This window comes from Anoplopoma fimbria, chromosome 5, assembly GCF_027596085.1.
Source record: "Anoplopoma fimbria isolate UVic2021 breed Golden Eagle Sablefish chromosome 5, Afim_UVic_2022, whole genome shotgun sequence".
Lineage (NCBI taxonomy): Eukaryota > Metazoa > Chordata > Actinopteri > Perciformes > Anoplopomatidae > Anoplopoma > Anoplopoma fimbria.
The window spans coordinates 2,238,471-2,251,937 of record NC_072453.1 but is presented as its reverse complement, the minus strand read 5'-3'; the positions used below and the strand labels follow the sequence as shown (position 1 = coordinate 2,251,937).

The 13,467-nt window shown below is 41.3% G+C and overlaps 2 protein-coding genes and 1 pseudogene across 2 annotated transcripts in view; all 3 read left to right on the top strand.

Moving 5' to 3' along the window:
- Positions 1 to 1,045: 1,045 nt before the first annotated feature.
- LOC129090993 (pepsin A-like) lies at positions 1,046 to 3,369 on the top strand. Its single transcript, XM_054598395.1, has 9 exons — positions 1,046 to 1,101; positions 1,388 to 1,538; positions 1,633 to 1,750; positions 1,961 to 2,079; positions 2,255 to 2,451; positions 2,543 to 2,659; positions 2,748 to 2,889; positions 3,041 to 3,139; positions 3,232 to 3,369. Exons 1-9 carry the CDS (start codon positions 1,046 to 1,048, stop codon positions 3,367 to 3,369), a joined length of 1,137 nt encoding a protein of 378 aa, XP_054454370.1.
- A 1,494-nt stretch (positions 3,370 to 4,863) lies between these two features.
- LOC129091752 (PI-PLC X domain-containing protein 1-like) lies at positions 4,864 to 7,839 on the top strand (annotated as a pseudogene).
- A 1,148-nt stretch (positions 7,840 to 8,987) lies between these two features.
- Positions 8,988 to 13,467, top strand: part of spata20 (spermatogenesis associated 20) — a 45,392-nt gene continuing 40,912 nt past the window's right edge. The window contains 9 exon segments of the mRNA XM_054598394.1: positions 8,988 to 9,112; positions 9,115 to 9,271; positions 10,354 to 10,476; positions 10,562 to 10,626; positions 10,859 to 11,013; positions 11,105 to 11,248; positions 12,411 to 12,612; positions 12,715 to 12,845; positions 13,179 to 13,283. Coding sequence (XP_054454369.1) covers positions 9,073 to 9,112; positions 9,115 to 9,271; positions 10,354 to 10,476; positions 10,562 to 10,626; positions 10,859 to 11,013; positions 11,105 to 11,248; positions 12,411 to 12,612; positions 12,715 to 12,845; positions 13,179 to 13,283 — 1,122 coding nt within the window. The 5' untranslated portion in view covers positions 8,988 to 9,072.

The following is a 13,467-nucleotide window of genomic DNA, read 5'->3' as shown; positions in this document are numbered from 1 at the left end:
TGGATGGATGGAAACATTTTATTTTTAATAGGATAACAGTGTTCTACTGAAACAGTACAGTGTGCACTTCTGTTTAGTTTAAATGATAACACAGCTCTATGAATATTTTATCAGCAGTATTTTACATCATTACCTATCTAAAGGAAAAGACCTTGATATATGAGTAAACACTTGATAACGCAGCAGCAAACACTGTTAGTGCTAGGGAGAATAGCGAGCTAAATTGACTGACTGGTGTTTGTTAATTTCAAATGAAATGACAGAAAACATGTGAGCTGCTTGACTTTATCGTAAACGGACAATGCATTCCAATTGGGATGATTTGCAGTGTTGGTTTGGTTCTACTGCTTTATGTCATAACACAATAAACACCTTTTGGCAAACCTTCCAAATATATGGCCAATACACAAAAGAAAAAAGATATTTAGAACAAATAATACAGATTTAATAGTTCAGTAATATAATAAAGGTCGTGTATATGCTATGGCAAAAGTTAAATATTATAAAATAAAATGTAAACTTTAACCACAATAAAACCCTTAAAGTCAATAGTTTCATATGTACTAAAGCTTTATTGTGAAAATAATTTTCCATAACTGCTTGACTTTGAGAAAATGTTGTTTGCGACTTCTTTTAGCGGTTAGCGCCATCAACATGACCACAAATATTTTACCGAACATGCAGTTACGCAAGCTTTATCCAAAAATGTTGTGTTCCTTACTTTAATCATCTGATCGACATTGTCCTGAGGTCAACGACTGCTTTGACCATTACTTATCTTTACTTATCACTTGTGTGTGTGCATTGCCTTATCAATGATTCCAGTCCACCTGTATAAAGAGGATGCATGCCTGTTGGTCCACACTCAGGTTTTGGAATCCACAGGTGAGTATACAACATGGTCATAGACCTACTATATCATTATATAACTATTGCAATATTTAAGTTTGTATAGTTCTGTGATGTGATCGACCTCAGCGACATGAGCTTCACTCTGCTCAACTGAAATGAATTTTCTCACACAGTTGAAAGCAGATCCGAGACAATGATGTGGGCCTTTGTTGTGTGTGCCATGGTGGCACTGTCCGAGTGCCTCGTCCAGTAAGTCAGCTATTCTATTTAGATTTTTCTTTTTTAACTATGTTTTAGACTTCATTAGCTCTTCTGAAATAACTGCCAATATTTAATTATCAGGTGTCCAGCCTCTTCCTATGTACTGTGCTTAGGAGTAAATCTGAATTAAAGTCAAAGCAGCTTGGTCAGGAGAATGTCTCAGAGAGGTTTGGAAGGATAGATGAGCAAAAAGCTCTTAATGATTCAATGAAAGTTTGAAATGTCGATGAAATAAGAGAATTTAAGCTGCTCTGCTTCTTTTTGTGACACCTAGGATCCCTCTGGAGAAGGGGAAGTCAGCTAGGGAGACCCTGCAGGAGCAGGGTATATGGGAGGAGTACAGACTCAAGTTCCCGTACAACCCTATGGCCAAGTTTGACGGGCGCTTTGCAGTGGGCAACGAGGCCATGACCAACGACGCTGATGTGAGTAACAGCTGCCAAAGCTCAAACGGGCAAAGTTGTGACGAACAGCTCATTTTGGCCATGAATAATGTTGCTATCTGCTCTTCATCTCCAGATGGCTTACTTCGGAATCATCTCCATTGGAACTCCCCCTCAGTCCTTCAAAGTCATCTTTGACACCGGCTCCTCCAACCTGTGGGTGCCCTCCATCTACTGCAGCAGTCAAGCCTGCCGTACGTGAACCTAACTCTAAACTAACTCTAAACCTGCAACATAGGAACTATACTGCATATGTTGTAAAGTTCTCGTTGCACCCATGTTTTTGGATGTTTGAGTGATGTTTGCACTGCTAGTGCAAGTGCAAATAAATATATATATGTTATAAATCTACACTATATCAGCAAGCATTAATGTGTCTTTTTTCCACATCTGTACTTTCATAGAAAACCATGACAAGTTTAACCCTGGCACCAGCAGCACCTACAGAAACAACGGCGGCTCTCTCAGGATCCAATATGGCACAGGCAGCATGACTGGTTTGCTTGGATACGACACTGTGACGGTGAGTCTAAAAGCATATCACTTAAAACTGGAAGAATAATATTTATTTTGACGTATTTTATATCTGTTGGTCTGCACGGTCATATTCACGTGTGTTAAAAAAAGCGAAGGTTATTCGGACTACAGCTTTCACTACGGCTTTAAACTCCTGAACCGTCTTTGTGTTTGTCCGTCAGGTGGGTGGAATCGCTGTGAAGAACCAGATCTTCGGCTTGAGCGAGACCGAGGCTCCCTTCATGAAGTACATGCAGGCTGATGGCATCCTGGGCCTGGCATACCCAGCCCTGTCTGCGTCCGGTGCCACACCCGTCTTCGACAACATGATGAGGGAGGGTCTGGTCAACCAGGACCTCTTCTCCGTGTACCTGAGCTCGTAAGGACAGCCATAACTTTGCAGTATCCCAATACTGATACAGCGACTGATTCTAGAAAGTTTTTCAGTCGGTTCTTGCTTTCCTCTGTAGTGACGCTCAGCAAGGCAGTGTGGTGAGCTTCGGGGGTATCGACCCCAACCACTACTCTGGCTCCATCTCCTGGATCCCCCTCTCTAGAGACCTGTACTGGCAGATCACAGTGGACAGGTAAAGCCACCAATATGACATCACAGAATCCCCGGAAATTAACCAAAGTGTCTGTCTGATGGGTGCTGTGCTGTGTGTCCCTTTTTAGTGTTACTGTCAATGGTCAGGTTGTGGCTTGCAACGGCGGTTGCCAGGCTATCGTGGACACTGGCACTTCTCTGATCGTTGGACCTCAGAGCAGCATCGGCAGCATCAACAGCAGGTTGGGAGTTACCAGCCAGAACGGAGACGTGAGTGCCATAAAAAAAGACATGCTGGTTGACTGAAGGAGATTTCTGTAGCTTCACAACCGAGCTGGAAATTGAAAAGTAGAAGCAAATTTTAACACTCTTTCATTCACTTTTCCCTTCAAATCCTTCTCTCTTTCTCTCTCTGCATCAGTACATGGTCAACTGTAACAACATTGCCCAAATGCCAGATGTGACCTTCCACATCCACGGACAGGAATTCACCATCCCAGCCTCTGCCTACGTTCTTAATGTAAGTGTTTGTTTCCATGCCAGATTCAGTTTTCTTTTTCATCTTACTATACTTTTCTTTGTATAATTCTCCTCCCAAATCCCTTCCCACAGTCTCGGCAATATGGCTGCCGTACTGGCTTCAGCGGCGGTGGAGACAGCCTGTGGATCCTGGGTGATGTCTTCATCAGACAGTACTACGCCATCTTCAACAGAGCCCAGAACATGGTGGGTCTGGCCAAGGCTACATAAGTCTGGGGTCACCCATCCAAAGAGCCTATAAACAATCACATGTATATCTTGGTGCTATAGTGTAATATCCAACCAGCCTGAGACTCAAATATTTTCCTTGTTCTATAAATGCCTAAATTCCTTCACATCCAATAAAAAGCATGAAATCAATTTGATTGTGTTTTTTTGAAATGTACAACAAATAGTCTGTAAATCTGTGTCAATTTAAGATGGCAACCCAACAGAACACACCCTTTGATGCTACAACGCATCATACAAAACATACATGCAACTGAATAACTCCATGTTATAGAATTTTAATCGATATTTTGTTATCCAACCTGTGCAGGCACAATAAATCACAATAGTAACATAAACTAGGCCACAAGTGGCAATTATGAGATAATGGTTAATGCTTAATTCAGGAAATATATAGGCATAACAGCAAAGGAAAAAGATGAGGCCACTGAAAAGCTCAGCATTTCCCTCAGACATATACAATTATGGAGAAAACCTATATACAACTAAAATTATAGTATGTTAACTTATCATCCAGCAAAAAAATGAACTTGACCCTGACCGCGCACACATCACAACTCATTAACTTAAATTTGACTTGATTTAATGACTACATTTTTGTTTTGAGCAATACCTTGATCCAACTGAGTCGAAAACATAAAGCGTTTCTCTCCGCACTGTCACTGCTGGATTTAACACAATGACAGCCAGCATTGTACCAAAACCCCAAAGCCAAACCCAATGGTCTGCCAGGTCGTCATATTTAAATTCACTGTTTGTGTTCGCAAGTACATCAATTATGCATTCATTTGATTAAGTCACTAAACATTTTGGGATACAAACAAATCATCACAGAGAGTAGAGCTGGATCAGCACCCTTTTAGACGTCCTTATTTTTTGCTAATGCTAAAATACAACTACACCTATACATATCCTGTATCCTACAATATTGTAGCCTCTTCATACTTAATAGCTCAGAGAAGCTGCATGTGAGAGACTTATTTTTTGCACAGAATAAAGACAAACCCAACAATGAATGTCACACACATGCAATTGCCCCTTATCACCACAGGTTCCGACTGAGATAACGAAACTGTGCACACTAATGGCATGAGGAAACTTCACAAGAACTCCAGATTATCAGAATCAAGTCTGTTTTTGGATTTCTTCTGACACAAAAAACTTGTAGGAGTATAAAGTTGAGACACATTTTTCTCTCCTTCCACGGTGCTATTAAGGCAGTAACTTGAATACTGCAGCCTACCAATCAGCAGCAATTTATGAAGACATCAGTGCTTTGTATACTCCCGCAATTCAAAATCTGAGGTTATAAACAGGTCGAGGAAGGCTGGTAATCACCTTGGTAGAGTAAGTTGTATTGCTCTTAACTCTTGACTTCCATGTCTGTGTTTTTCTTTATGACAACCTATTAATTGTTAGACAGAAACTGCTGTATTAGTAAAAGACAGTTGAGTTGATTTTTTTGTAGAATTTGAGATGACAATGTCTGTGATAAAAGACAAAAGAGAAGTCCTGAGCTACTGTGACTGGATGTCGCAACTACCAGCTGAACTCCACAACATTCCTCTCTGGAAACTGGCCATACCAGGTATGAAGCTGGCATGTTGTAGCTGCTCACATTGCTATGGTATTCAGCGAAGTTTTGACAGTGTATGTACATGTTAATGAACTTGAGCTGCTGTCACTTGAAAAACATCTCTGTTAATGAGCTATAAAAAATAAGCTTTTTCAGCTTTCTGACAATCCAGTATTCCGATTTGACAATGGGTTTTTAAATGCTAAAAAAGGTAATAAAAAAAGGAGATATATGGTTTTCCCTGGAGAGTGACGATTGGTGGTTCATTAAAACTGTAACATTGATATGAAACCTGTGTGTGTGCGTGTGTGTGTGGTATTCCATAGGTAGCCATGACTCAATGAGTTATGATTTGGACATCAACTCTTCAATAATAGAACCTGATAGACTGAAGAGATTGAGCAAGATTTATTGTGCACGTAAAATAGTGAGCAAATGGGCCATCACTCAGGTAAATGGTATTTAAAGCCTGTCAGTACCGACTGTATTTATATATATATATATACCATATATATGCCATTTATGCCATTATATATATATATATACCATTTATGCCATTAATACCATATATACCATATGTGTAAGAAATACAGAGTGAAGTGTTAGTTTGACTGTTGTCATGGATTGTGACGCAGGAGGAGACCATCACAAAGCAGCTGGATGCAGGAGTTCGCTACTTTGACCTGAGGATTGGTCGCAAGGCAAACGACCCCGGCTGTACACAAGGACTGATGTGGAGGTAAACATGGAAAAGTCATACATTACCATAAGAACATTGCTTATTTACATAATGTGTACATCAATAAATATTTAGGAGGAAATCAACCTTTGTGGATTGTTAGTCTGCATCTGTATCTGGGTTCTTTGGGACTCGAGATTTTTATGAAAATAAATATATAAATAAATAACTTACAGAAAATGTCACTGACCACTTGCCGAATAATTAGAACATGACATGTGCCTGAAGAAATACTTAAAAATTTTAGTGACATCATATTTGGTGTGTGAAGGGGGGAAATGTAGTGATGACCTCGCATTTCTAAAATCCTGGTTACGGCCCTAAAGATTAATGCTAAATCAGTCAGTAAAAATATTTCTTCATCTCTCAAGTTAAGTCAAAAATGGACTTCCGGCCAGTGTTTTGGGGCTCACAAGTACTGCGATGTTTCTTTGTGTTTTGGGATACAAAAAAAAAATCCAAGGATATTAAAAAAAATCCAAGGATATTAAAAATATCCGAGGCTCTATGGTATTGTGCACATCCACAAAAGGTCAAATCAGAATAACTGAAAAACTTTTACCACTGGTTTGCAGTTATTTTTGATATTTGACCATGCATTACATTTAACTGTGAACAATGAAATTTGAAAATCACTGAAGTGAAACAATACATTTCTTTCAATACGACCAAAATGAAAATGTACAGTGGAGAAGATATCTTTATTTGATGCCTACTGTGTTAACAAACACCATTCTGCCCCTGTGACAGACTGTTCTCAGGGTCATAAATGATTGGGCAGAGAAGCATCCCAAGGAGATCCTCATCCTGGTCTTATCCCACTTCAAAGGGTTCGACAAACCGATTGAAGAGCAGCTCCACAAACATCCCATCAGCTTCATCATTACCTTGTTTGAAACCAAAGGGTAAAGTATGCTGAATTAACTGCTGTTTCTGACCAGTTACTTTGTTTGTGTTGTCGTTGAACTTTGGTCAATCTGAACTGACCCCTTAAAACACCAAAGTCCCACAATGGCACCCTTACTAACTAACCGATGAAGGCAGCGGTAGACCAGCAACATCCGTGTTCTGTAAAGGTAAAATGACTGTTTCTGTAAAAGGAGTCTTGTGACTTTGAAGAAAGCATAGATAGATATAACGGCTTCAGTACCCAGTCAAAAAGGAAGTGTATAGGGTACATTTAGCTGACATTGATTATTTTTAGGTGGGCCTTTTTGTAAGTGGCTAATAGCAGTTTTGCTGATGCCCCCTTCCACAGCAGTACTTTGCTTTCCCTGTTTCTCCAAACTGGGGGCGTGCTGACCTCCATCTTTTGTAGGTAATACAGTGACTATAAATAAATACTTAATTTAACCCTGCTTCAAAACATCTGAACTATCCCTATAAAGGAGCATATCTACTGTAAGCTATTAAAAGCCTTCATTTACAAACGAGTTGAGTGTATACCAGTTCTAAAATTAATTATCTCAATGTATCACAACAGGACAACCCGACCCTGAGGAGTTGCTGGGACAATGGCAGAAACGTCATAGTCTCTCATCCGACAAATCAGCACACCGAGATATCGAGTAAAATACCTTATTACTACGGCAATAGTATGGACATCACAAAAGTTGAATCAAAACTCTTGTCAGAGTTTGGAGAAGTCAAGGCCTGTTAACTGTGAGTTTTCTCTTTTCTTGCAACTCAAAGCGGCTGAATATGTTGCTAACAATAAGAGGTTAAGTTTTAGTGACCGAGGCTGATCATTTTCTCCATCTGTGTCGCTAATCACCAAATCACATCCACACAGTGACAAAAATAAGTCACCCAATTCAATGCATTCATGCATAATTTCCTGCATGATGATTCAAGTGACATGCCATTTTAAAATGTCTAACATGTTCTGTGAAATGATTGCTGAGCTCTCATTTGACTCTATTATTGACCCTGCAGGTTTCTTTGTGTGCGGCCTGAACCTGACACTGCCAGAGGATGCCTGGATACTCAAGTACATCCTCCGCCTTTGTGACAACAAACGACAAGGCTGCTGCAGTGGGTGAAAGTGCAAGCTGCCAAAACGCCTATGAATATTGTGGCCCCAGACTTGGTGACCCGGGATGACTTTGTCCCAACGGTTGTCAAGCTCAATACATAAGGAAAACAAATCTATTTTATTTTTATTTTATTGGTTTATTTGGTAGGGACAGTGCACATTAATAAAACATTTCTGTAAATGCGGCAGAGTTAGCCAAGAGGCTATTTTTCATCTGTATAGTCCCTAGACAGATGTTACAAAGTCACCCTAAAAACAGAATATAAGATTAAAATTACAAAATGATGTTAAATAGGACATAGACTAAAAAAAGATTATCTTGCATTGTTCGAAAATGAGTGTCGACGGGCAATATCAAGACAGACAGACAGGTGACAGCAGACAGACTGGGAGAAATTCAGCACCGACAGATTGAGGAAGTAAGGCGCAGTTATGTTCTAGTGATGACAGAGCTGGGTACTAATTAACCATTTCTTTATATGAGATTTAAATTAACTGTATGTGTCCCGTTGTCTAATGGTCACTGAGATGGAGTTCCATATTAGTGCAGCTTATACAGAGAATGCTGACTGACTAAAAGTACTTTTCCTGAGTGGGATAATGCAATCTCCTCTTACTGCACCTCTTGTGAGCCGATATGCAGTTGATCTGGTGGTTACAAACTGTTTGAGGGGAGGAGAGGTCAAGCCATATATAATCTTGTACATGAGACAGCTGTCACATATCTCATTTTGTTCCTTCTTTTTTTAAAATGATTAAATTTCCACTTGTTTTCTCTTATCATTACACTTGCAGTCTTGATCCTTCACAAAGCATTGATGTATTTTTTTTGGAAGAACCAACACACACTGTGATTGTTTTTGCACTCGTATTAGTTGTTGCACTCACTGTATTCGTATCAGTTCGCTGCACTTATCCTATTCGTAGTAGTTTGTAGCACTTATTATATTCGGATTAGTCTGTTGCAATTATTGTTTTCGTAGTAATTTGCCTCTGCACTATACTTTTGCTCTGGTTTATGCTTTAAGATGCTTGTTAAAGAAAGGAGATGCACTTATGACTTCTGGTGACTAGTAGTTCTCTTGAATACCTATGTTGAATACACTTCCTGTAAGTCGCTTTGGATAAAAGCGTCTGCTAAATGACTGTAATGTAATGTAAAAATGTAATGTGTGTGTGTGTGTGTCCATAACCTCTTGTCACGCCACCATGTGTCAACTCGTGGTATTGCAATAAAAAAAATGTTCGTCTCATGCCTGCAAGTTTTGGCTCGTCCATGTCCACAAAGTAGCTAACCCCAGCTGGGAACTAAACCAACACACTGGGTGGATTAGGATGATAAGACTAGCATGGCGTCGGTCGACGTCCAGAAATAGCCTGTAGAGCCCGCACGCCTTTTACCTGGAGCTGTGTTGAGAGCGGACAGTGCTCAGCAGAACCCGGGGGGTCACATTAAGTGTTTCAGACAAATCCTCCACCCACCAAGCGGGAGGTCACCGCTGCACAGCCATCCACAGCCGGCCTTCTACCTCAGGTAAAGCCACCAAGGCGAATAGCTGGCTAACGCTAGATGTGCGTTACGTAACGTTCACGCATACATGTCTATTTAAGCTAAAACACGAATGTCACGTCGGACGTGGAGAGACGTTGTGCTGCTGGTTGCTGGTTGCTGGTTGCTGTGACTACCGGAGGCGTGCCTTATAGAATGGAAGAGCTACGCGACACTCCGTTAGGAAACCATACAACTGAATATGTCCTTAACAGTAACTGTTGCCAGGAGACGTGCCACTGCGAGAAAAGACATTTCACGAAGGTCCAAATGCCTCATATTTAAATTCCGTGTCACAAAATAAGCCTCCAAGTGGCCCTCTTTTCTAATAATACATCATCTTTTTCCAACAGGGTTGCCTGTTAGTTTCAGGATCACACTATGCTAACGGTACAAGCTAAGCTAGCCTTTGCGTAACACAACATTTCTAATCCATACGTGTCCATGTGTCACAGCTATTTCGGCCGAATTTAAAGACGTGTTCTAATATAGTGAAAACTTTTTTCAGTCATGTTTTTGGGCGCATGAGCCTGTGGCTATAAGCAAAAAAAATGACATGAAATTGTGGAATATCGAAGCGGAAGTGACTGACAGCCACAGTGCTTCACAGCCACAGCAGCTAGTGCAGCTGTAGAAGGGAGCAAGCTTCTTTATGACCAGCGTACTAACAGCGTGATAACACTTTGTTTTAAAAGTATGCATGCTGGCAACAACAACAAAGGCTAGACTAATGTAGTACAGTTAATTGTTAGCCAGTTTGACTGGCCACAAAAACCCTTTTCACTGTCCAATTAGGGAAACAGGCTGGAACACCTGAATGGAAATGCAGGCGTTTTTGAAATGCCCTGCTATGACATGCCAACATTTCTCATGCAAAAGGTCTGTTTGTTGGTATATTATTGCACAGACCTTCTGTACACAAGTCCTTTTCTCAGTGCTCAAATGTGCAACAGTATTTTAATCAAGGTCAGAAGTGAAGCTAAATAAGTAAGCCATCAAGTGGGAACCATCATATGCTGGTTGCAATCAATCAGTAACAGAAATAGTAAATATGTTTTTGCATCCAGCTCATCTGTCTTCATGAGCATGGCGTCAGGAGGTACATCATCCACCCCCCACAAACACACCAACAGGTTGGCCGAGGAGAGGTCGCCCTACCTGTTACAACACGCACACAACCCCGTTGACTGGTGAGCGCCTTTGGACGACTAATCGAGACACATTTCTGAAAGGTATTATAATGTCCTGTATAAACCAATGTCACGCTTGTTTCAGGTATCCATGGGGACAAGATGCTTTTGAAAAGGCGAAGAATGAAGACAAACCGATCTTTTTATCAGGTAGAAGCCCCTGTGACGCCTGGCATTAACATGCATTTCATTCTGAGGCCACTTCACTCCGAATTTATGTTTCAGTGTGGGAAAAGAGAAATGACTCCATGTTTATCAAACCTACACATACCTCTGTTATGAGATAAAACACCCTTCTTTTCACATGTTGTCATACTGACTGATAGTTGTGCTTGTTCTGGAAATGACACATCCGTTTCCTGTAAATCTCTCTGACCATCAGTCGGCTACTCGACGTGCCATTGGTGCCATGTTATGGAGCGAGAATCTTTCGAAGATGAGGAAATTGGCAAAATCCTTAGTGACAACTTTGTCTGCATCAAAGTAGACCGAGAAGAGAGACCCGATGTGGACAAGGTCTACATGACCTTTGTACAGGTGTGTGTAAATCGATGCTCACTGTACATTCAGGTTTTCTCACAAAAGCCTCTTTTACTCTCTCATGACTTTTGGTTGCTGACGTCTACAGGCAACATGCGGTGGTGGAGGTTGGCCCATGAGTGTGTGGCTGACCCCTGACCTACGACCTTTCATTGGAGGCACCTACTTCCCTCCCACGGATCATGCAAGAAGACCTGGGCTCAAAACGGTTCTCAACCGAATCATTGAACAGGTAAAAGGTTTAACGTCTTGTGTTTGGCCCATTTAAACAATACACTCCATGAAATATAATTTGTATCAATGGGCAGGCCTGGTCGCAATTATTTGAGTTGACGCCGATCATTTTACGCATTCAAGGTCATTTAAAGCCAGTGTTAAAAATGTGGCAATAGCTACAAACGGAATTAGGTGCGTTTGCGGGTCGAGGTAAATACGGTGCCTCCCTGAGCACATTGTTTCCACTCATAAGCGACCATATCTGTTGCTTTTGAAGCAAGATGATGACAGATATGCAGCAGTGTGTTTGACAACTCTGGGGAAAAGTTATGCTGGAGCTGTTGCTTCCATCCAGCATTTCTGATCAGATAATTCACACAAAAATGTTTGGTTTGAAACGTGGTGTTGTATGATCAGCGTTGGTCCTTTCAGGAATAGCTCAGTACGAGCCGGAGTAACTGTGGATGAGCTCAGAACAGACTGTTATGGGCGATCGAAGCAGGAGCGGTTGTCAAGTGTTAGTAAATGTGCAATGAAAGTTTCAGTTTGTCTCTGAATAAATGCTGCAGCTCCTCAAGTTAAGTTACCATGTCTTGTTTTCCAACTCCCGGGGGAAGTGAAGAGGGTTAGCCCGGAAGAGAGCATCACGTTGGCCGTAGAGGCAAAACAAAGTCTCCCCTAGGCTTCCCGACCACCGTCTGGTAGCCTAACACCGGCTTTGTGTTTTCCCTTCAACATGAATTAACTGTCTTATATCACTATTTTGTTACATTTGGTCATCCTATACAACGGTTTTATAATAAGCTATTTAAAATATGCAGCAGAGAGAAAGGGGTAAACTTTGCTTCATTGAACTATTTGAAAATTAATTGAGTCTCCTCTGCCAACGATCGCATTATTTTGATGTGCAGCATGGAAATTAACAGCATGAATGTAGGCCTATTTGCAAGGCTAAACACAATAACTCCACTGTGTGACAATAAAAAAACAGACAAAGACAATGAAATTGTTAATTTGTCCGTTTGTCTGGTGTTATCCGTGGGGGAGATGAATCCAAGTCATCAGAAAATTGCTCGCATGTTTAGAATGCAAGAATAAGAAAGTCCTTTGTCTTGGTTTGTTCTCAACATCTTTGACATCCCTCTGTTCATATAACAAGTATGCCTTATGATCCCCAGTGGCAGAATAACCGTCCTGCTTTGGAGTCCAGTGGAGAGAGGATCCTTGAAGCCTTAAAGAAAGGCACTGCCGTCGCCGCAAACCCAGGAGAGAGTCCTCCACTGGCCCCCGATGTCGCCAATCGCTGCTTCCAGCAGTTGGCGCATTCCTACGAGGAGGAGTACGGTGGCTTCAGAGACGCTCCAAAGTTCCCCACACCAGGTAGACTCAGCAAGAACCCCAGTGGACATTGTTTCAGGCTTCTGGTCCTGATGAATACACTTCATATGACTCTCTTTATATTATCTCTTCCTCTCCCCACAGTGAATCTGATGTTCCTCATGTCTTACTGGTCTGTGAATTGTGCCACCTCAGAAGGGGTCGAGGCTCTCCAGATGGCCTTGCACACACTCCGCATGATGGCGCTGGGCGGCATCCACGACCATGTGGCTCAGGTTTGTACACATCTGAAGTGAAATGCAATTTGAAGACAGGAAATAAAAAATCTGCATCTCCCACTGTTCTATTAAACACTTTAACATCCGTTATTTACAGCCCTGGGTTGTTTATGACTCACTCACAACACATAGATGTACTGTATGTCCTATTGTACAGACATATTATGTATTTTTGTGCTCTATTCTTTCAGTTCAGGCCAGATACATGTTGCCAAGTCACATGGCAGGGGAGAAGCTTATGTTGCCAGAGATAATATAGTTTATTTGAACTGAGTATTAGTATCAGAACGTATATACTGTATCTCTCTACTCTATGTTGTTCCTCCGCAGGGTTTCCATCGCTACTCCACAGATTTCTCCTGGCATGTTCCCCACTTTGAGAAGATGTTGTACGACCAGGCTCAGCTGGCTGTAGCCTACATAACTGCCTCCCAGGTGTGTGCGTGTGTGTTTGTCTCTGCATCTGTGGCTGTGTGTGTGTTCTTCTTTGTGTATGTGACAAGGTAATTATCCCCCCCATCATTCTGTCTCTCTCTTATCCAAGTCATTTATCGGCATATTACCCACTCAGCGAAAATCGTCTTTGTGAGACTTGGCAGACATTTTTTTTTTGCTTCAG